The sequence below is a fragment of the Salvelinus fontinalis genome, chromosome 3, assembly GCF_029448725.1.
Source record: "Salvelinus fontinalis isolate EN_2023a chromosome 3, ASM2944872v1, whole genome shotgun sequence".
NCBI classification, from domain to species: domain Eukaryota; kingdom Metazoa; phylum Chordata; class Actinopteri; order Salmoniformes; family Salmonidae; genus Salvelinus; species Salvelinus fontinalis.
In genome coordinates, this window is record NC_074667.1 from 49,892,252 (window position 1) to 49,915,664 (window position 23,413).

Sequence of the window (23,413 nt, forward strand, 5' to 3'; positions counted from 1 at the left end):
AGAAAATCTCTGCATGCTCTTCTGAATTTGTCACAGTAGATTTAACTCCCAGGTATTAAGGAAGACACTGATTGCAAAGTCAAAGATATTGCCAGCATAATTATATTGCTGTGTAATGAGCATTTTAAAGTCTTTAAAGTATTGTTCGTATTGCCAGTTTTCCTGATGGCAAAATTATATACAGTGTAATGAGGACATGTATTGCATATGGAATCAGGGAAACATAGAATTTTAAATGTGGAATAGATATCTAATAAGAAACCATTGGACTTCCTATAAAAGCAGTGTTTGAGCAGGAGTTAACTCTTGAAATTATCGTTAGTAAGCAGTAAAAGGCAAATGTTTCAATCTAACTGTTCTGTAGGGGTTTATGTGTATTGTCATTAATGGAGCTCTATAGTACTTGATTGCTTTATGAGTACAATGATGTCCTGTGTGCCTAGACACTGGGAGAGAGAGTACAGTACTATTCAAAGAGTGAGATATTATTGGAGAATCTGAGGATTGTAATGAACTCTGGTGTTGGTAAAATAGGGCCTTGTCTTGAACAGTCGTAAATGGGAAGAAGTGCTGCTGGAGGCAGGCAGGCAGGTTGCTATGCAGAAGTTGTGCTTTTACTTACAGTAGAAGATGGTGGTGCACAGATCCAATTGGCAATATTTACAAATAATAAAAAATATACATTTACAAACTTCTCAAAAATACTTACATGCAAAACAAAATACCTTGGAGCAGACAAACCTGTCTACTTCCTTGAGACTCAGGTTGGGTATACCAGGCTCACGTCAGCCTCCCTTCACTGTCAAAATTACAATTAATCGCTTAACTGATAATCAATGTAAAAGGCATGTTCCAAAGTCATTACATTTGTGCACTGAGTATACTAAACGTTAACCTTTCTGAACAACCCATCCCGGATCCGGGATAATTGTCATCAGCAACGCTGAATAGCATAGCATAGCATAGCGCCACAGTCAAATAATATTACTAGAAAATATTCATATTCATGAAATCACAAGTGCAATATTGCAAAACACAGCTTAGCCTTTTGTTAATCCACCTGTCGAAATTATGCTTTACAGCGAAAGCAATACAAGCGTTTGTGTAAGTTTATCAATCGCTGGACAAAACATTAAGTACACTTAGGATCAGGTAACTTGGTCACGAAAATCAGAAAAGCAATCAAATTAATAGTTTACCTTTGATGATCTTCGGATGTTTTCACTCACGAGACTCCCAGTTAGACAACAAATGTTCCTTTTGTTCCATAAAGATATTTTTATATCCAAATACCTCCGTTCGTTTCGCGCGTTATGCTGAGAAATCCACAGGAAAAAGCGTTCACGACAACGCAGACAAAAATTCCAGATAATATCCATAATGTCCACAGAAACATGTCAAACGTTTTTTATAATCAATCCTCAGGTTGTTTTTCAAATATCTATTCGATAATATATCAATGTGGAGTGTTGGTTTTTCACTAGGACCAGGAGTAACAATGGCTGCATTTCTCTGTTGCGCACAACTCACTCTGAGAGGCCCCACCTATCCACTTACACAATGTGATGGTTCTCGCTAATTTTTCAAAATAAAAGCCTGAAACTATGTCTAAAGGCTGTTGAAACCTTAGGGAAGCCATAGAAAAAGGAATCTGGTTGACATCCCTTTCAATGGGTAATAGGGATGCATAAGAACAGAGAGGTTTCAAAGAAAGTGGCACTTCCTGATTGGATTTTCCTCAGGTTTTCGCTTGCAATATCAGTTCTGTTAAAATCACAGACAAAATTTTGACAGTTTTTGGAAACTTTAGAGTGTTTTCTATCCTAATCTGACAATTATATGCATATTCTAGTTTCGGGGGCTGAGAAATAGGCAGTTTCATATGGGTATGTTTTTTAGCCAAAAAACGAAAATACTGCCCCCTAGCCTTAAGAAGGCAGGTAGCCTAGTGGTTAGAGCGTTGGGTCAGTAACTGAACAGTTGCTAGATCAAATCCCTGAGCTGACAAGGTAAAAATCTGTCGTTCTGCTCCTGAACAAGGTAGTTAACCCACTGTTCCTAGGCCATCATTGTAAATAAGAATTTGTTCTTAAAACTGACTTGCCTAGTTAAATAAAAATAACACCTGCTCTTTTCATGATATAGACTGACCAGGTGAAAGCTATGATCTCTTATTGATGTCACTTGTTAAATCCACTTCACTCAGTGTAGATAAAGGGGAGGAGACAGATAAAATAATGAATTTTAAGCCTTGAAACAATTGAGACATGTGTGCCATTCAGAGGGTGAATGGGCAAGACATAAGATTTTTGTGCCTTTGAACGGGGTATGTTAGTAGGTGCCAGGCGCACCGGTTTGTGTCAAGAACTGCAACGCTTCTGGGTTTTTCACACTCAACAGTTTCCTGTGTGTATCAAGAATGGTACACCACCCAAAGGACATCCAGCCAACTTGACACAACTGTGGGAAGCATTGGAGTCAACATGGGCCAGCAGCCCTGTGGAAATCTTTCAACACCTTGTAGAGTTCATGACCCAACGAATTGAGGCTGTTCTGAGGGAAAAAGGCGGGGGTGCAACTGAATATTAGGAATGTGTTCCTAATTTTTGGTATAGTCAGTGTATAATAATAAGCAGACATGATCTTAATCAGAATCCGTTCACAAAGGAAACACCATTTTATTCACAATTCACAGTCGATGCATAATAGTGACATCCAGGTAGTTCACATACTGTAGCCTAGAATGTTATACAGGAACAGAACATTAGAAACAGACGAGACGCTCCAAGAACTATCAGAAAAGAAACTACACTTGATAGATAGAGTCTTGCAAATGTTCATGTGTATGTAGTTTAACTTGGGAAAACAACATCTAACATGTTCAATGCAGAAACAAAACGCTCTCCTTTGGCAGGAGAGCGCACTATGGAGAGATGTGTCTTGGGCACAATCTGCACCACAGTAGACACATATCATATGGAATCAGGGAAACATATTTGAATTTTAAATGTGAAAATAGATCATGAAAATAAATAATTTGTGCTTCATAAAATAGAGGTTGTGCAGGAAATGACTCTTTAGTCCAGACACTGGGAGAGAGAGTAGGCCTACTATTCAAAGAGAGATCCTATTGTTGGAGAAGCTGAGGATGGTGATTTAACACTGGTATGGTGCAGTGCAAAAACTGAAGCAGTGGTCACAAGAAAATGTATAAGGGACTCCCTCTATTTTAAATACAGTAACTATGAGCTCATAGGATTCAAAGGTGCATAGACCCTCCCCTCTGGTCTACTCACCATCACTGTGACTTGGCCCCACATGGGGATAGAGGGAGGTCACAGATGAGTCATGTCTTCTAGAGACCTCCTCCAGCCCAGCCAATAGCACCAGTGTGAGAGCCTACATTGTGGTGTGGCCCAAATTAAGGATGACTGTGTCTCAGTGAATATGAATTCCAGCTGGGAACTCTTTTAACATTTGGTACTCAGAAGCTGAGAGGTTAGATATGCAGTTGTTAGTTGAGAATGATCTGTTAATTGAATGATTAGAATATTCTGCCCTGAAACATATAATTGTATGGAATTGATTAGAATGTATAAAATCATAACCAATAAATGTGTAGTCCTAGTCAGAATTAGGGTAAAACAATATGTCTTTATGGTATTATAAACACAGACTGTCTGAGCTCGGTGCCGACCTGACTAGAGATTTGGGAGAGAACGGGGAGTACGTCTCAAGGACAAGGTCTCCCTAATCTCTGTCGGCTGGGTAATGAGACCGTGTGTGCGTAGCAGGACATTGTGTGTGTCTGTTAGTGTGAATGTGTGTGCGTAGCAGGACATTGTGTGCGTATGTTTGTGTGGATGTGTGTGCGTGGGAAGTCAGTATAAAATGAATTGTTTTGTATTCTTGACTTCAGAACGTTCCCGTGAATAAACCTTTTTGACTATTTTAGCTGGGCCTCCGTCTGTTTAATTCGACCAGGATCTTACAAATTCTGGTTTGCAGACTGAGTAAGTAATATAATTAAATTGGGTTATGTACCGTGCTTACGCGCATGTGTGTGTGTGTCCCTCTGGTCTGTCTCTCTGTGATGAACCTGTTCACAGCAGGATCCCGAAGCAGACACTTCTTCTCATGCTATTAATGCCCCTGCAATCTGGCTCCCGTCATCCATAGTACTACTGTAGGACATAGACACACACACACACACTCAAACGCAAACTCACACAGCTGAGAGGATATTACATGCAAGGGCAGGAGGAGCGGTGCATTGAAAAATTAAGAGCACATTTGACTGTCTTCTTTGCACTCTTGCAGCGTCTATAGTAAAACTTTATGTCCCTCTTCTCTCCCTGGTGTTGCAGTGCCTACACCGAGCCTTTCCCAGTGAACCATACTCCAGCAGGGCTCTCAGCTGAGGAGGACCATGGACGTACCTCAGAGGAGGAGGAGGGAGGAGTGGAGCATGCCTACGACAAACAGGTGAGACATCTAGCAGGAAAGACAATAGACTATGTAATTTTATGAACATATATTAAGTCACAGGTTTCACAGATCTTCAAAGATTTGGGAATAAAACGGTTCTGAGCGAATTTGTCTAAGATGGATGACCTTTACTTGTATTATCCACAAAATAATATTTAACTTGGCTACCATATTCAATGATATGTATCACTTTCTGTACAAACTCCAGGTTCCTCCTTCTTTCTATTCAATCAGCCATTTTATAGCAGCCCAGAGATGGACCCCACCCCATCCCAGCCACAATAATATCAGCCTGGCTCTGTCCACGTGACTCACACTTCCTTGTTTTATTTTTCATCAAAAGGAGAGAAATAGTTGAGCCAGTCCCAGCAACAGTTCTCTGGATGAAAGTGGGGTTTGGTCACATTCTAAGGAAGTGAGGATCAACATACTAGTACGGTTATATTTGTACGCGGTTCTGGTTTAGTAAAAAACTAGAAGAGTAAGACTAATGGCCATAATTCCCTAAAATGTGTTCATGTTTATTTTAGGTCCTTGAGGTTTAGAGGCTAGTGATTACCCTCTAAATCAATGGGGAGCATTGTTGTCGCCACGAACACAGCCAGTCAGCCTCTCATACATAATGCATCTGAATTTAAACCTATGTGTTTGAAAAGCTTTCTCGTCTATCCTCCACACTAATGAAATAATCAGTCTTATTTTGACAGCAGAAAATCTAAAACAATCTGAATTTGCTTTTCCTCAATCTCCTGTTCCCCACGTAGCTGTTGCTATTTATGTTTCACAGGAATAAGTGCACACATAGAGCCTTTCAACATCAGCTCTGTTCATTCATCTCATGCTACTTTCCCTTCTGTCACGCAGATTGATGGGCGATCCAGAGCCTTCTACGTTGCCAAAGAGCTGGTGGATTCTGAGAGACTGTGAGTATCTCTTTTAATGGATTCAAAATCTTCCCTGCTTTAGTCAGGCCATTCACCACCTCTCTTGTTCTCTCTCTTTCTCTCCTCTCTTCCCTCTCTGTCCTCTTCATCACTGTTTTCACAAATTCATTGAGCAGCATCCACAGCAACCCAAACTGACAGACAATTATATTTAAACCATAAAGCATGAGAACCCGGGGATTATTGTGTGATAACTCCCGACTAAGGACTGTTCTTAGGTCCGAAGCGAAGCCGAGAGCCGGGTAACGGCCCTTAGGAGGGCCTTATTTATTTTATAAAATGGTTGCCAACATATAGTAAATGTGTTTTATTTCTTCCTTCCAACAGGCGAAATAGCCCAGGCAAAAGCAAATTGTTAATTCTGAAGTTGCTAACAAAACAGGCTGGTCATTTATTCTATTATCATGTTTTGACCAATGATCTATCTTGACACTCCCCCACCATTGTAAAAAATATTTAGGAAACTATAGAAATGCATTTATTCATATTTTTGCCACATTTATTATATTACAGACACCTTAATGCATACTTTTAAATTGTATAATATGAGCTAAACGTACAAATATTTGTTTTTCCTGAAAGTTCTCATATTACTTTCCCCACTACAACAACAAAATACTTAAACACATGTAATTTTGTCCTTTAAAGATGAATTGAAATACTGTAGAATTCCATGAATTCCTATGGCGGACTGCTCCTACTGGGTAGTACCAATATGGCTGACTGGGGGCTTCAAAGCCTCTCACTTGCCAATTTGACCCAGTCTTTCATTCTATTCATTCCACTTTGTTATGCTTTGTTATGCTAGCTACATTGGCATGTAGCTAGCTACCAGAGGGTCAATGATGACGAGAGACATGAAATTCACTCAATAATCATTTAATAAATATAAATAGGAAACAAGAACTTCAGAAAATAATGATTTAATAAATATAAATAGGCAACAAAAACTTCTTCAAATAATGATTTAAAAATAATTTATAAATAGGCAACAACCAGTTGATTGTCGAGTCAATTCTACTGTATTATTGACTGTATGTTTGTTTATTCCATGTGTTTTAGGATGGGTTTCTGTACAGCACTTTGAGATATCAGCTGATGTAAGAAGGGCTATATAAATCAATTTGATTTGATTTGATGTGTAACTGTGTTGTTGTTTGTGTTGAACTGCTTTGCTTTATCTTGGCCAGGTCGCAGTTGAAAATGAGAACTTGTTCTCAACTAGACTACCTGGTTAAATAAAGGTGAAATTAAAAATTCAAAAATAAGATAGCTATGGAGGATAGCTAGGCTAACATTGTTATGCTAGCCAACTAAAGCTAACACCCGACCGCATCAATCACCTGAAGTGACAGCAAACTATGTGCATATTCATTTGTTTTACCTTTGTTTTTATTACCAATTCTTTGGATATATCCATTATAATGATCCTGATAAGTGAATTCGCCTGGATCAGAGAAGCTGTCAGTCTAGTGAAGTTCATATGCGTGCCACAGTGGAGATTGCAAAAATATATATAATAATGCTTCATGTTGCACAGGGATAGGCACACACACGGCTTATATAACCCCCGCTCTACCAAACCAATTCATGTCGAGATATTTTTAAGTTTATATTAAGTTTATGCATGCCTGGCTGGGCAGCAGGACAGTGGATGCGCATTGATACTTGAAATGTAATAATGGTAATCTTTTTACTATACTGAACAAAAATATAAATACAACATGCAACAATTTCAAGATGTTACTGAGTTAAAGTTCATATAAGGAAATCAGGTTTATGGATTATTTTAGCAAAGGAGAAATGCTCACTAACAGGGATGTAAACAAATTTGTGCACAACATTTGAGAGACATTTCTGGGATCTTTTATTTCAGCTCATGAAACATGGGACCAACAATTTACATGTTGCGTTTATATTTTTGTTCAGTGCATGTAAATCATGGGAAAGACTTTGTACCTTGTTCTTTTATATCTTGTTACAATCTCCTACAATGTCTGAATGGATGTGTGAATGGATTCCCATTCAAGCTGACAATACAATATCACTAACTCTCTCTTGTTGTTTTTCAGACATGTAAAGGCCCTCAAGCTCCTTCAAGAGGTAAGATAAACAAACTGATCAACATCACTGTCAGTGAACAGACTAGAATGTATTCTGGAAAAAGCCCTCTGAATACTACACTGCTCAAAAAAATAAAGTGAACACTTAAACAACACAATGTAACTCTAAGTGAATCACACTTCTGTGAAATCAAACTGTCCACTTAGGAAGCAACACTGATTGACAATAAATTTCACATGCTGTTGTGCAAATGGAACAGACAAAAGGTGGAAATTATAGGCAATTAGCAAGACACCCCCAAAAAAGGAGTGATTCTGCAGGTGGTGATCACAGACCACTTCTCAGTTCCTATGCTTCCTGGCTGATGTTTTGGTCACTTTTGAATGCTGGCGGTGCTCTCACTCTAGTGGTAGCATGAGACGGAGTCTACAACCCACACAAGTGACTCAGGTGGTGCAGTTCATCCAGGATGGCACATCAATGCGAGCTGTGGCAAAAAGGTTTGCTGTGTCTGTCAGCGTAGTGTCCAGAGCATGGAGGCGCTACCAGGAGACAGGCCAGTACATCAGGAGACGTGGAGGAGGCCGTAGGAGGGCAACAACCCAGCAGCAGGACCGCTACCTCCGCCTTTGTGCAAGGAGGTGCATTGCCAGTGCCCTGCAAAATGACCTCCAGCAGGCCACAAATGTGCATGTGTCTGCTCAAACGGTCAGAAACAAAATCCATGAGGGTGGTATGAGGGCCCGACGTCCACAGGTGGGGGTTGTGCTTACAGCCCAACACCATGCAGGACGTTTGGCATTTGCCAGAGAACACCAAGATTGGCAAATTCGCCACTGGCGCCATGTGCTCTTTACAGATGAAAGCAGGTTCACACTGAGCACATGAGCACATGTGACAGACGTGACAGAGTCTGGAGACGCCGTGGAGAACGTTCTGCTGCCTGCAACATCCTCCAGCATGACCGGTTTGGCGATGGGTCAGTCATGGTGTGGGGTGGCATTTCTTTGTGGGGCCGCACAGCCCTCCATGTGCTCGCCAGAGGTAGCCTGACTGCCAATAGGTACCGAGATGAGATCCTCAGACCCCTTGTGAGACCATATGCTGACACATGCACATTTGTGGCCTGCTGGAGGTCATTTTGCAGGGCTCTGGCACCGCCAGCATTCAAAAGTGACCAAAACATCAGCCACGAAGCATAGGAACAGAGAAGTGGTCTGTGATCACCACCTGCAGAATCACTCCTTTATTGGGGGTGTCTTGCTAATTGCCTATAATTTCCACCTTTTGTCTATTCCATTTGCACAACAGCATGTGAAATTTATTGTCAATCAGTGTTGCTTCCTAAGTGGACAGTTTGATTTCACAGAAGTGTGATTGACTTGGAGTTATATTGTGTTGTTTAAGTGTTCCCTTTATTTTTTTGAGCAATGTACAATTAAAGGTCCCAAAAGCCATTGATAACATCACTTCCTGTGTGTCTGCTCCTTGGTTTGTGGTGGTTCTCTCCAGCTGTCAGCCTGCACTGTGCTCAGGTTTATCAGTGTTGTTCCAGCTAGGTTGACTTCCTCGCCTTGACAACTTAGACTGGTCAGCCCAGGGGTAGTCAGCCAGAGGATGACGCAGAAACGTACGCACCAGGCTTTGTTTTGGATGTCCTTGCACAAGCGCTCAGGCACAACCAAATTCGTTGACACCAGGGTACCTGACAAAGGTCAGGAATAGGTCAACCTTTTATTCAGTTATGCCTATTGTAACTTCAACTATTCAATAAAAATGTTGGTACAAGATGGCAAGGGGATTGGTTCTTTGTACAAGTGGCCCTGGGCAGGAAATACAGCAGAAGGAGACATTTTGAATGAGGGCAGTGCAGTGACGAGAACAAAGGGTTGAACTATTGATTCCCAGAGGTCAGTGATGCATCAAACCCAGAAGTTGTCATTCCTCTCCATTCTTCTGTTCTGCCTGTCAGAGTAAGTGTGCAGTCCAGATCCCATCAGGGATGGCTGAAAGATGGACATGTCCCAGTAAGGCACTGAAGCTCAACCTTCACATTTAGGATAGATTGAATGTGGTACTCTGAATAATTAATTTGAACCCATTTTGTTCTCAGAAGAATGTTGTATGTATAGCTGGTGTGTGGTTACTTGGATAGTTAGAACCTGACAGGTTGAATCATTCATACTAGATACCCTTGAGCAAAGGCACAACCTGAATTAGTTAGTTAGGTATAGACCCATGATTTAAGATTGTTTCATTTGAAAGCTGTAGTCTATGCAATTTGATCCAATTTAACAAGCTGAGTGATACATATACCCTCCACTATAATGATCGTACTCCATATCATTATTATACTTGGTTTGTTATTTAGATACTATAGTGTAGACATAATGATATTTATTGGATTTTTTTGTTTCTTTGTTACGAGTCTTTCATGTAAAGATCATGAGCATTCTTATTTCCTTTATGTTTTTTCATTTATTCTTAATCCTGCACACTTCCCATGTTTTTGAATACTGAACGCAGGTAGTTTAACCTTGGGTTTTTACCTTCACAATAATGTTATTATTTAAGCTACTTGTCCCTCATACCCAGAGCCTCCTCTTCCTATAGGCAGACTACGCACTGCGTGTGGGGTCCTGTGGCAGCTAGGGGGCCCCTGACCAAATAAACTAAACTTACTGTTGAGTTAGAAAAGCAGAGTATACAAAGTGTAATTTTGAAATTTGGTAATGCATTGGCAGGTCTCCTCTTTTTATGTCAGTCACTGACAGTCGCTCAATTATCTCAGATGAACATTTTTTGATTGATAAATAAGGTAGTCTAACCAGCTATCTAAACCTTGTAGGCCTAATTATCACCAAATTATCCACTAAGCACACAGGGCATGTGTAACGATTCTCGTCTGGTGAAGGAGAAGAGGACCAAATTGCAGCGTGGTAAGTGTTCGTCATAATTTAATTGAAAACTGAACACTACACAAAATAACAACGAGGAGAAAATGAAACAGTTCTGCAAGGTGAACAGACACTACACAGAAAATAAACACCCACAACCAAAATGGGGAAAACAGGCTACCTAAGTATGATTCTCAATCAGAGACAACGATCGACAGCTGCCACTGATTGAGAACCATACCAGGCCAAACACAGAAATATAACAACATAGAAAAAAGAACATAGACTACCCACCCCAACTCACGCCCTGACCAACCTAACACAAAGACATAAAAAAGGAACTAAGGTCAGAACGTGACAGCATGTGCCCGGGGGCCCTGACCTCCACATTGATTTTGTTCGTCACTCTCACATAGATATCATTGTACCCGGCTCCACAAGGGGGCAAAAGGGGGCTTAGTCCCCTCAGTTGAAACGTGTGCCCAATCCGTTTTAATTTTATGTTCCAATATAAAAATAGGAAATGTATTACTCAGCTTGTTTAATTGTTAATTTAATGCTGCTCTTTAATTACTTGTTACTTTTATTTCTTATCCATATTTTTTTAACTGCATTGTTGGTTAGGGGCTCATAAGTAAGCATTTCACTGTAAGGTCTACATCTGTTGTATTCGGCGCAAATTCTATTTTCCTTATTTGAAAAATGTGTGAGTGACAGGTTGGCATAAAATCTGTATCTGCGCTGTATCTGCACAATGGACAGAACTCTCTGTGATGTGTGTAGGGTGGCTATGGAATGCCACTGGGGCGCAGGGTTTCCGTTAGCCGCTAATCGCCGGCTTTTGGCCAATAAAATAAATGAAAAGCCAATAAATAAAATTGTTGCCGGCCAAATTGTTGGGGGCTGCCCTGCTGCTGAGGAGAGAGAGAACGTGAGAGAGGAGCCTTGACCTAGGCTACTGTTGATTTCTAAGATGGATGCCTTTTTCATTGAAGTAAAAAGAAAGTTAGAGAGTACGCCATTAGGGCCCCACAATGGAGGTGTCATAATACCCCAAAAACCTAGTGGTCAAACAGGAAAATGGTACCAATCATTTTTTCCATGGGGAATTTTAGAAATACTTAAAATGAGGGCTGTGTAGGCTTACCCTGGCATGACATTTTAATAACCATTTAAATCTCTCGGACAAGGTGACTTTTATCAATATATTCGGCTCTATTTACTCTCAGATTTTGAAATGCTAATTAGCATCAAAGTAGACATCATGCAAGACTACAAATCCCTGCAATCTCCTGTATGTCATGTCTAGCAAACATCTTAGCTAACATGTATTGTGTACACTTAAAACTTGCACAAGACAGTTCAAATAATTTTCAGTTTAAAGAAATTTAGCCAATCTATCAATAATAAAATGTAACTAACATTAGATAATTAACCCAGAGATAATAATTTTTGTATTATAATATTTTTTTAGGTTAATATTGCAGATAGATTGTGGCTTCTACCAGTGGAATTGTCTGCATCATTTCCAATCTACCATATATTTTTTGTAAATATATATATTATGTTTAATATATATTTTAAATGTGTTTTCCTTCTTTATTATTTTCCCTTAACCCTGCAACCCTCCCTTAATTGGAGTAAACTAATTAAATATATTTTCCTCTTTTGTTATTTTCTCCAAACAGAGATCCTTACCGTTGCCTCAATTTGGCAGTCTCGTCCATATTATCATGGCATTTGTAGTTCTTTATGATAGCCACATTATCAGCAAATTATCTTTACATTTTTGGGGGTTATAAATACAGGCGAATATATTGATAAAAGTCACCTTGTCCTAGAGAGATTTACACAGTTATCAAAACGTCATGCCAGGGTAAGCCTACACGAAACACAGACCTTATTTTAAGTGTTTTTAAAAACGCCTATGGGAAAGGTAAATGGTGGAAAAACTATTGTCTGACCGCTATGTTTTATGGGTATTATGACTCATATTGTGGTACTCTATAGTGAAAACCCTACAAGGCAGGGCTCCAGACTGCGACCATTTAGTCACATTTTGTGACCCTTTGACACCTGGCTGTGGGAGTTTAAAAAAAATTATTGGTTGCATCAGTGCAGGCTGCACATTCATTCACTAAAAACTTCCGATTTTTTTAGGAGGGTAAACTATGATGCAACGGGGAAAGAAAAGTGTTCTGACTGTATAACATAAAAAAATATAATCGCTTGGAAAACACAGCTATCCTGTTGTCACAGATGCAGATAGGATGTTCTCAGGTGTCTGTAGGTATGCTTTTTATTTCTCAACTCTCAATTATGAGCTCAATAGCAACTATTTTACAAATATATTTGATATGGCGCTGATAGACAGAGCGCAAAAAAATGCGCATTGGCCATTGCGAGTGCATAGGCTTCATTGAACGGTAGACTACATCTGCAATGTTTTTTGGGACATTAAATGCACTGTTAGATTAATAAATGGCCACTATGAGTGGGTATTATCTTAAGAGTTAGTGATCTAGCTAATGTGTTTTGAGTTTCCACTTGCTCAGGTGGGGAATTAGCCCAAAATAAATTTGCCTATTATATAACAGCACATAAAGATGTAGGCAAATTCATCTCTATTGGAAAAACAACCCAGAACATTCTGGAGCCCTGTTTTAACAGTAAAATATAACAATTGTAATGCGGTGCATACTGGTGGCAGGGAAGTCAGGCGCAGGAGAATGAACTTGGTAAAAACGGAGCTGTTTAATAAACATTTTTAAAAAATCAGAAAACCAAAGTATACAAAAATTACATAATAGGGTGCAAAACCCGTCGCACACCAGAACAAATAACACACCTACATACAACAAACAATCTCTGACAAAGGACATGAGGGGAAACATTAAATGAATGGGATTGAAACCAGGTGTGTAGGAAGACAAGACAAAACCGATGGAAAATGAAAAATGGATCAATGATGGCTAGAAGGTCGGTGACGTCTACCGCCGAGCTCCACCCGAACTAGGAGAGGGACCTTCGTGACAACAATAGCTTAATTGTCTACCCAAAATGCATGACAATCATTAACATATTTTGAATCACAACATCACAAGATGATGAAATAACTTATTTCTTCAAAACCATCTCACTAGTCTATTACACTTTTTTTTTTAAGTACTGTGAATGGCTTCATAATCTGATAGGCTCATTGGTGCTACCAAATCATGTAAAGGCACCAGTGCCATCAGGGGAGTCAGTTAGTCTGGAGCTCTGCTACAAGGGGAATGTCCTCAGTATGGAAAAGTTGTAATATTGGAGTGGACAAAGATAAGAAGAATGTTGGTGTGGCCAAAGCAGGCTATTGTGCAACTCGCTATTCAGTAGGATGCAATTTTTGAACTTGCCATTTTTAATTTTTTTGTATTTATAATCATTGGTTATATCATTATTATTATTGTATATCATTGTTATTATTGTAGGCCTATGTATTCTTTAAATAGTTTTTTGTAGGCTAAATTAAGTTTGTTCTCTCCTATTTCTGACCTAAATTGTGTGGTCTGTATTTAGTTTAAGATAGGTTATTAGTAGGCCTGTTGTAAAATAATATCTTTAGCATATTGCTGTCATTTGTTGGGTACGTTAAGCGCTATCTTTTCTTTGTAATTGATGCAATATAGCGTGTTCAAAACTTTTGTGAAGGTTCAAACCATTTCGCAAGTGTTTTGTTTCATTCTGTTGGGCCATTTTCTTTGGCCAAATTAAGTTCAAACTGTAACGTTGTGTTTGCTGCAATATAATATCCTGCTTGTATTTTCCCTATAAACAATGGCTTGACTTACTTTTGATATTACCCTAAAAAAGTTGGGAAACTTCTATGAAGGTTTGTTGTGGTGTGGCTACCAGCCGATCATACTGCAAGTCTATGGTATGAAGGCAGGGCACACTGTCACGTTCTGACCTTAGTTTCTTTTTTATGTCTTTGTGTTAGGTTGGTCAGGGCATGAGTTGGGGGGGCAGTCTATGTTCTTTTTTCTAGGTTGTTTGTTTTCTATGTGTTTGGCCTGGTGTGGTTCCCAATCAGAGGCAGCTGATTGGGAGCCATATTTAGGTAGCCTGTTTTCCATTGTGTGTTGTGGGTGGTTGTTTCCGTTTCAGTGTTTTCACCATTCGCCCAGGGTGGGCATTTCTCAGCGGTGGCGGCTCTGGTGCGGGACGTAGACCCCGCTCCACCTCTGGCTTTTCCCACTTAGGTGGCGCCTCTAGAGCGGGGACCCTCGCCGCCGACCCCGGACTGGGGACCCTCGTAACGGGCCCCGGACTGAAGGGCGCCTCTGGAAGCTCCGGACTGGAGGGCGCCTCTGGAGGCTACGGACTGGAGGGCGACTCTGGAGGCTACGGACTGGATGGCGACTCTGGAGGCTCCGGACTGGAGGGCGACTCTGGAGGCTCCGGACTGGAGGGCGTCGCTGGAGGCTCCGGACTGGAGGGCGACTCTGGAGGCTCCGGACTGGAGGGCGACTCTGGAGGATCCGGACAGGAGGGCGACTCTGGAGGATCCGGACAGGAGATTGTCGCCGGAGGCGCCGGGCTGGAGGCCGTCTCCGGAGGCTCCGGGCTGGAGGCCGTCTCTGGAGGCTCCGGACTGGAGGCCGTCTCCGGAGGCGCCGGGCTGGGCGCAGGCACAGGACTCACCAGGCTGGGGAGACACACAGGAGACTTGGCTCTGGGAGCAGGCAAAGGACTCACCAGGCTGGAGAGACACACAGGAGACCTGTCTCTAGGAGCAGGCACAGGACTCACCAGGCTGAGGAGACATACCGGACGCCTTTTCCTTGGCCGAGGTACCGGATACACTGGGCCGTGGAGGCGCACTGGCGGTCTCGAGTGCAGAGCTGGTACCACCCGTTCTGGCTGGATGCCCACTTCCACCCAGCAAATGCGGGATGCTGGAACCGAGCACACCGGCCTATGAATGCTCGGCCGAGACACAGTGCACATCACCCCATAGCACGGGGCCTGACCAGTCACATGCTCGCCACGGTAAGCACGGGGAGTTGGCTCAGGTCTCCAACCTGACTCAGCCACACTCCCCGTGTGCCTCCCCCAAAAAATTGGGGCTGCCTCTCGGGCTTCCTTGCCAGCCGTGTTCCCTCATAACGTTGGTTCCCTTTTCCTGCTGCCTCCGCTCTCCTGGCTGCCTCCACCTGTACCCATGGGAGGCGATCCCTTCCAGCCAGGATCTCCTCCCATGTCTAGGATCCCTTGCCGTCCAGGATGTCCTCCCATGTCCAGTCCTCTCTTCCACGCTGCTTGGTCCTTTGGTGGTGGGTAGTTCTGTCACGTTCGTCATAATCAGGGGACCAAGGTGCAGCGTGGGATGCTTACATACTTCTTTATTTCAATGAACGAACACTAAACAAACTAACAAAATAACAAACGAACCGTGACGCTATACAAACTTGAGTGCTGACAGGCAACTACAAATAGACAACTACCCACAAATACAGGTAGGAAAAGGCAACCTAAGTATGGTTCTCAATCAGAGACAACGATAGACAGCTGCCTCTGATTGAGAACCACACCCGGCCAAACACACAGAAATACAAATCATAGAAAAAGGAACATAGAATGCCCCCCCAAATCACAGCTGTCTATTTAAGCTGATACCACGCATCGGAGATTGGTGTGATATCTGTAGTCTACCTGTTACTTCAAAATAACTCTATGATCTTAGAGTCTCAGGATTTGAACTTTATGTTTATAGTGGTATAGCGTGATATAAGTAGAATTCAATATAATTCCAATGCAAGAACTCCTAAAAATATTTCTCCCTCACCAATTTCAACTGCCGGCTTAGTCACTTTATCCTGGTGCCCGGTCTGGATATCATATGAGCATGGCATAAATCATGGCAAAATTTGTAAATTGCAGGAAACCTGCTTTAAAATTTAAATGTTTTCTCTCCGCCTCATGGCAAAACATATAAAATTGCAGGATATTACCTTTGAAATCTCGCTTAGGGCCTCCAAAACGCTACAGGCAGCACTGCTCATACCCACCAGACATGACATTCAACCATGTTTCATAATTCTGTTGCATAATGCATAAAAGCAACACTGGTCTATAATAATTCTTAAAGCTAGAACCGCAGTAGAGAGACATTTTTAGATTGGTAAGGGATATTCCAAAGTGGGTTCCCTCTCCAACAGACCTGACTCAGGAATCCATGATTGGAACAGTGTGTGGAACACACACACACACACACACACACACACACACACACACACACACACACACACACACACACACACACACACACACACACACACACACACACACACACACACACACACACACGCACACACACACACACACACACAGTGTGGGAAAAAGAAAACCGTCAGTGAGAGTTTTAAGAAAACATACTGGCTATTGTTCCATTGCTTGATAAGAAATAACACAAATACAAATAATTTCCAGACACTGTCCCCAAATGCGAAGTGAAGATCTGCCTCTGAGTGTTCTTCTCCAGGGCTTTCCCAATGACAGGTTGAATATACAGTATGTTACTCAGACCTGACTTTTGATGTCTTTATAAAATGTGTCTCTCAGGTTTGACCAATCTTGACTGGCTGTTTAACCAACTGTCTAATGCTGTCATTTGACATGGTATGGCTTTATTCAATACACTGGGGCCGAAAGGAGATTAGAGAAGTAGAGGGTAAAGCTGCTGACCTGTGTGGGGACAACAGTGTCCGTCCCTGGGGAGCGGGCGGCCAGGACATAAAGTAGCAGGTCTGCTTCACAGCAGCAGTGATGAATGCTAACTCAGATGGGATCGATAGTAGATGATGAACGGGAGGTGCTAAAGTAAAGTGTCATACTTGTTTAATGTCTGCAGTGTTCTAAAACTGAAATTGATGAGGTCCAGACGCTTGTCCTTGTAGACACATTATGGCTTTATATTATAGATGGTGTTCGCTACCAGTCAACCATACCAGGAGGGAGAATTGATATTGGTTAAGCATTTTGACACCTAAAATCGATTAGTGAGCTTTCATGTTTTCCCCAATTGTTGGAGTAGATAAATGACCCTTCTCATGAGCATGCCCTCCTAGAAAAGAGCCATAACTCCACTGGCGTACTAGCCTCTGTGGTCACACTGACACAACCACGTTTTAAAGGTTTACCATGGTTATGAACATATAAGTAATGTCAGTATGTTTATAAATGGTAGGGTTGTGGTCAACAATGTATCAGCAACCAAAGTCATTATGTAACCCAACAGCTGGTATGTAACTCAGGTCCAACACACCTTTTCCTGAGTTGTTGGACAGGCAGAGATCACAGAGGAACACAGACTAAGTTGATACTGGATTAGGGGACAGGAAGAATGTTAAGTTCTAGGAGAATCTGACCCATCACCACACTACCTCTCTCCCTCCTTCCCCCTTTCCCCCTCTGCTTCTCCCTCTACCCCCCCCCCCCCCCCCCCCCCCCTCTCCTGCAGGACTTCAGGGCAGCAGTGTTGGAGGCGGTGGGGGAGGATGGGGAACCTGTGGTGGAGGAACAGAGGCTGGGGGAGATACTGGGCACGCTCCCTGAGGTCTACATACTCCACAGCAACATCCTCACCGAGCTGGATGCACGCATTAGACAGTGGTGAGACATACAGTAGATAAAACACAGTGGGCATATGACAGTCTATATGCACTCATAGATAAATACCCACAGACTTGTAATCTCCATAGAATAAAGCCTGGAGAGTTTTGCATTCAAGCACATCAAGTAGAATGATTATAAATGGTATATTACCCTACTGTATATGTATTGTTGGTAAGGAGCCCTTCCCAACAACCCAGAGTTAAATAAATACAAACATTCTAACATGAGTAATAAAATACACAAGAATGGAGCTATATACAGGGAATACCAGTACCAGATCAATGTGGAGCTATATACAGGGAGTACCAGTACCAGATCAATGTGGAGCTATATACAGGGAGTACCAGTACCAGATCAACGTGGAGCTATATACAGGGAGTACCAGTACCATATCAATGTGGCGCTATATACAGGGAGTACCAGTACCAGATCAATGTGGAGCTATATACAGGGAGTACCAGTACCAGATCAATGTGGAGCTATATACAGGTTGTACCAGTACTAGATCAATGTGGAGCTATATACAGGGAGTACCAGTACCAGATCAATGTGGAGCTATATACAGGGAGTACCAGTACCAGATCAATGTGGAGCTATATACAGGTTGTACCAGTACTAGATCAATGTGGAGCTATATACAGGGAGTACCAGTACCAGATCAATGTGGAGCTATATACAGGGAGTACCAGTACCAGATCAATGTGGAACTATATATACAGGGAGTACCAGTACCAGAGCAATGTGGAGCTATATATAGGGAGTACCAGTACCAGATCAATGTGAAAGCTATATACAGGGAGTACCAGTACCATATCAACGTGGGGCTATATACAGGGAGTACCAGTACCAGATCAATGTGGAGCTATATACAGGGAGTACCAGTACCAGATCAATGTGGAGCTATATACAGAGAGTACCAGTACTAGATCAATGTGGAACTATATACAGGGAGTACCAGTACCAGATCAATGTGGAGCTATATACAGATAGTACCAGTACCATATCAATGTGGAGCTATACACAGAGAGTTCCAGTACCAGATCAATGTGGAGCTATATACAGGTTGTACCAGTACCAGATCAATGTGGAGATATATACAGGTTGTACCAGTACCAGATCAATGTGGAGATATATACAGGAAGTACCAGTACCAGATCATTGTGGAGCTATATGCAGGTTGAACCAGTATTAGATCAATGTGGAGCTATATACAGGGAGTACCAGTACCAGATCAATGTGGAGATATATACAGGGAGTACCAGTACCAGATCAATGTGGAGATATATACAGGAAGTACCAGTACCAGATCAATGTGGAGCTATATGCATGTTGAACCAGTATTAGATCAATGTGGAGCTATATACAGGGAGTACCAGTACCAGATCAATGTGGAGCTATATGCAGGTTGAACCAGTACCAGATCAATGTGGAGATATATACAGGGAGTACCAGTACCAGATCAATGTGGAGCTTTATACAGGTTGAACCAGTATTAGATCAATGTGGAGCTATATGCAGGTTGAACCAGTACCAGATCAATGTGGAGCTATATACAGGGATTACCAGTACCAGATCAATGTGGAGCTATATACAGGGAGTAGCAGTACCAGATCAATGTGGAGCTATATACAGGAAGTAACAGTACCAGATCAATGTGGAGCTATATACAGAGAGTACCAGTACCAGATCAATGTGGAGCTATATACAGGGAGTACCAGTACCAGATCAATGTGGAGCTATATACAGGTTGAACCAGTACCAGATCAATGTGGAGCTATATACAGGTTGAACCAGTATTAGATCAATGTGGAGCTATATACAGGGAGTACCAGTACCAGATCAATGTGAAGCTATATACAGGGAGTAACAGTACCAAATCAATGTGGAGCTATATACAGGGAGTACCAGCACCAAATCAATGTGGAGCTATATACAGGTTGTACCAGTACTAGATCAATGTGGAGCTATATACAGGGAGTACCAGTACCAGATCAATGTGGAGCTATATACAGGGAGTATCAGTACCAGATCAATGTGGAGCTATAAACAGGGAGTACCAGTACCATATCAATGTACAGAGGTACGAGGAATTTGAGGTAGATATGTACATGAAGGCAGGGTAAAGTGACTAGGCATCAGGATAGATAATAATGAGGTAGATATGTACATGAAGGCAGGGTAAAGTGACTAGGCATCAGGATAGATAATAATGAGGTAGATATGTACATGAAGGCAAGGTAAAGTGACTAGGTATCAGGATAGATAATAATGAGGTAGATATATACATGAAGACAGGGTAAAGTGACTAGGCATAAGGATAGATAATAATGAGGTAGATGTGTGTATGTGTGTTTATTCAGGAGCTCAGGGAGTATTGCCATGTTTCTTTGACCATATTTCAATAATTTCCCTGTCAACTGTTATTCAATAACTTACCTGTCAACTATTATTCAATAACTTAAATGTAAACTATTATTCAATAACTTAAATGTAAACTATTATTCAATAACTTAAATGTAAACTATTATTCAATAACTTAAATGTAAACTATTATTCAATAACTTAACTGTCAACCAATCCGCCAAACCTCAACATGATTATATTCCCCATCACCAGGGAGGAGAGCCAGCAGGTGGTGGATGTTATCCTGTCTCGTAAGGAGGAGTTTGCTGTGTTCGCTACCTATATCTCTGAGTACGACCGCAGCATGTCCCTACTGGCAGAGAGCTGTAAACTCAACCTTGCCTTCCATGACATCGTCAAGCAGTTTGAGGTAAGAGGCTGGACTTAGTTTGAGCTTACAGACTACATATTAAGGTGGAAGTCCTCTAACTAAAAACTCAATGTGAGTTTATAGTCTGTAAACTAACCTCTGCATATGCAGGCTCAGAAAAATCAGTCCTGAGGCTTTAGCTACTGTACCTGCCAGTCTCATGCAGGTTTCTCTATGAGCAGAGGGATTTACTATAACAATGTCTTTATTCAGGCAGGAGTTCCCTGTTCCATTATTATAGCAGCTTTCATTTGTTATCCAGACTCCACTGGGAGTCAATGGCCTTTCCAAACTCTATTCTGCTCTGCTCTCCTCTATGGGGCTGACCTTTTCAATGCGCTACTCTCATGTTTGATACCTTTCAAAGTCCGAACACATACCTTTTTGTACTGTGAATCCCTTTATCTTGGCTGTCAACAGAACGTAGGAAGTAGTATCTGAGATGATGTCGTCAAACTATATGCACAACTTCATAGTAAGCAAATGACTCCTCCGTTGAGTAGGGAGATATGTAATCAAGACCCCTAATGATGATGATAGGAACCATTAACCATGGCAGACGATATTAAACATGCTCTCAGATAAGACCATTGGGATGCAACAATGGATTTCTCATTTCCACTCCAGGCATGGTCTGACCTATAGACTTGATTCAGTGCTCATATAGTGGAAATCTCTCACATGCTCCAGGTTACCTAGCTTACCCTGTTAAGTCCTATTGATTGGTAATGGTAGAGTTAGCAGTTCGACTTGTAGAATGCATGTTTATCTTTGTGCAAGAATAATGCACTATTTCTATATTAAATTGACCTTTGTGTTATGAAGTAATTCAATTAATTTACCACATTAAATTGAATCACCTCAAGTTTCAATATAATTATGTTAATTTTGAAAATTAGTCTTGGCTCTACATGCTACCAAGATTCTACCCAAGACCGCCCACAGATATGCATAACATACTGTTTCTTGCATATTTATCAGTTAGCGGTTCCTCACCATATTTTGATACATAGTGATTGGTGGACATAATGATTCTATGCATCTCAATGGTGATTAGGATCACAACCCGACAAGGAAGCAACTGTCTCAGAGCTCATGAATATTCAGGAGCAGCTGCCCTCACCAGAGATACTGTGGTTCCACAGGATTATGATAGGACAGGCAATGTAGGTGAGAGAGAGCGAGAGAGAGAAAGAGAGAGGCAGAGTCAGAGGCCAGTTGGCTACAGCAAAAAAGAAAAATCCTGCAGCAACAGGAAATGTGGAAATATTACATGGGTTATAATTCATGGACATTTTTGTAGGGGTTTATATTTTTTGTAAGGAAAAACCAATCAAATTTCAAAGTGGAAATTACAAACTTCAGACGCCTTTTTAAACCTCAAATACACTACACGTTTTAACATTTCTGGATTGCAGGAAATCCTGCAACATGGGGATCAAATTACATAAGATCGTACATCGGTAGATAAAATATAATTTTCAGTAAATGCATGACAGAAACCAGCAGAAAGCATGAACACTGAGGAATATTATGAATACGGATCTCTCTCTCTCTCTCTCTCTCTCACTCTCTCTCTCTCTCTCTCTCTCTCTCTCTCTCTCTCTCTCTCTCTCTCTCTCTCTCTCTCTCTCTCTCTCTCTCTCTCTCTCTGTCTGTCTGTCTGTCTGTCTGTCTGTCTGTCTGTCTGTCTGTCTGTCTGTCTGTCTGTCTGTCTGTCTGTCTGTCTGTCTGTCTATCTATCTATCTATCTATCTATCTACTAGTGAGGGAAGTGGAGGGTTAAGCTCTTTAAGCATTGGTCCAGCAGTCTTGTGTTGTGGGGTGTAATTTCATTGTGGATGTGGTGATGACAGTGATGAAGTAGCTACGGGCTGTGATCAGATCACCATAGGACCTTACAGGATTAGCCCCTCTTCAGCCAATTTGTTGTTTACTGTGCTGCAAAATATACAATGGCCAATGGTGTGCGTGCGTGTGTGTGTGTTTTATATGATATTGAACGCTTGTGTGCTTTTGTTTGTGCCTAGGTGTTTGTGTTCCCTTGAGAAGGAAACACAGGAGGTGTGTGTTTGTTGTTTACTGTGCTGCTATATACAACGGCCAAGGGTGTGTGTATGTGTGTGCGTGCGTGCGTGTGTGTGTGTGTGTGTGTGCATGTGTGCGTGTGATGCAGCAGGTGCACAGAGAGAGATAAAGACAGTGTGATGGTGTGAAATCTCAGTATAGGCAGCTGGGCAATGAGGCAGACACAAGCTAATTAGAGATGCAGTCTCCTTTACAACTCCCCAATTAGATCAGCTGTGTGTGCAGCCAGTGAATCAGCTGGCCGTGTGTGTGTGTGTTTGTGTGTGTGCGCACACTGGCATGTGAACTGCAGACATCTTCTCTCTTTGGCTCACTAACCCAAACAACTCACTAATTATCGTCTTTGGCTCACCACAGAAGCCACTTCCGCCTTTCAATTGGATCACAATTGATATGAAGAAGCGACACTTGAGGAGCTGGTGTTCTGTCAGTAAGGTTTTATGATGGGATGTTGTTATTGAACAGGAAGGGGAACATTTTAAGGGTAATCCAACGAGAAAGGA

The 23,413-nt window shown here is 41.6% G+C and overlaps 1 protein-coding gene across 3 annotated transcripts in view; it reads left to right on the forward strand.

Annotated features, from left to right (window-relative positions):
• Positions 1-23,413, forward strand: part of LOC129851044 (FYVE, RhoGEF and PH domain-containing protein 5-like) — a 61,067-nt gene that overhangs the window by 13,758 nt on the left and 23,896 nt on the right. For all 3 annotated transcript variants that reach the window (XM_055917211.1, XM_055917212.1, XM_055917213.1), the window contains exons 3-7: positions 4,368-4,485; positions 5,353-5,411; positions 7,505-7,535; positions 17,895-18,046; positions 20,666-20,822. In XM_055917211.1, coding sequence (XP_055773186.1) covers positions 4,368-4,485; positions 5,353-5,411; positions 7,505-7,535; positions 17,895-18,046; positions 20,666-20,822 — 517 coding nt within the window. The remainder of the gene's footprint in view (positions 1-4,367; positions 4,486-5,352; positions 5,412-7,504; positions 7,536-17,894; positions 18,047-20,665; positions 20,823-23,413) is intronic.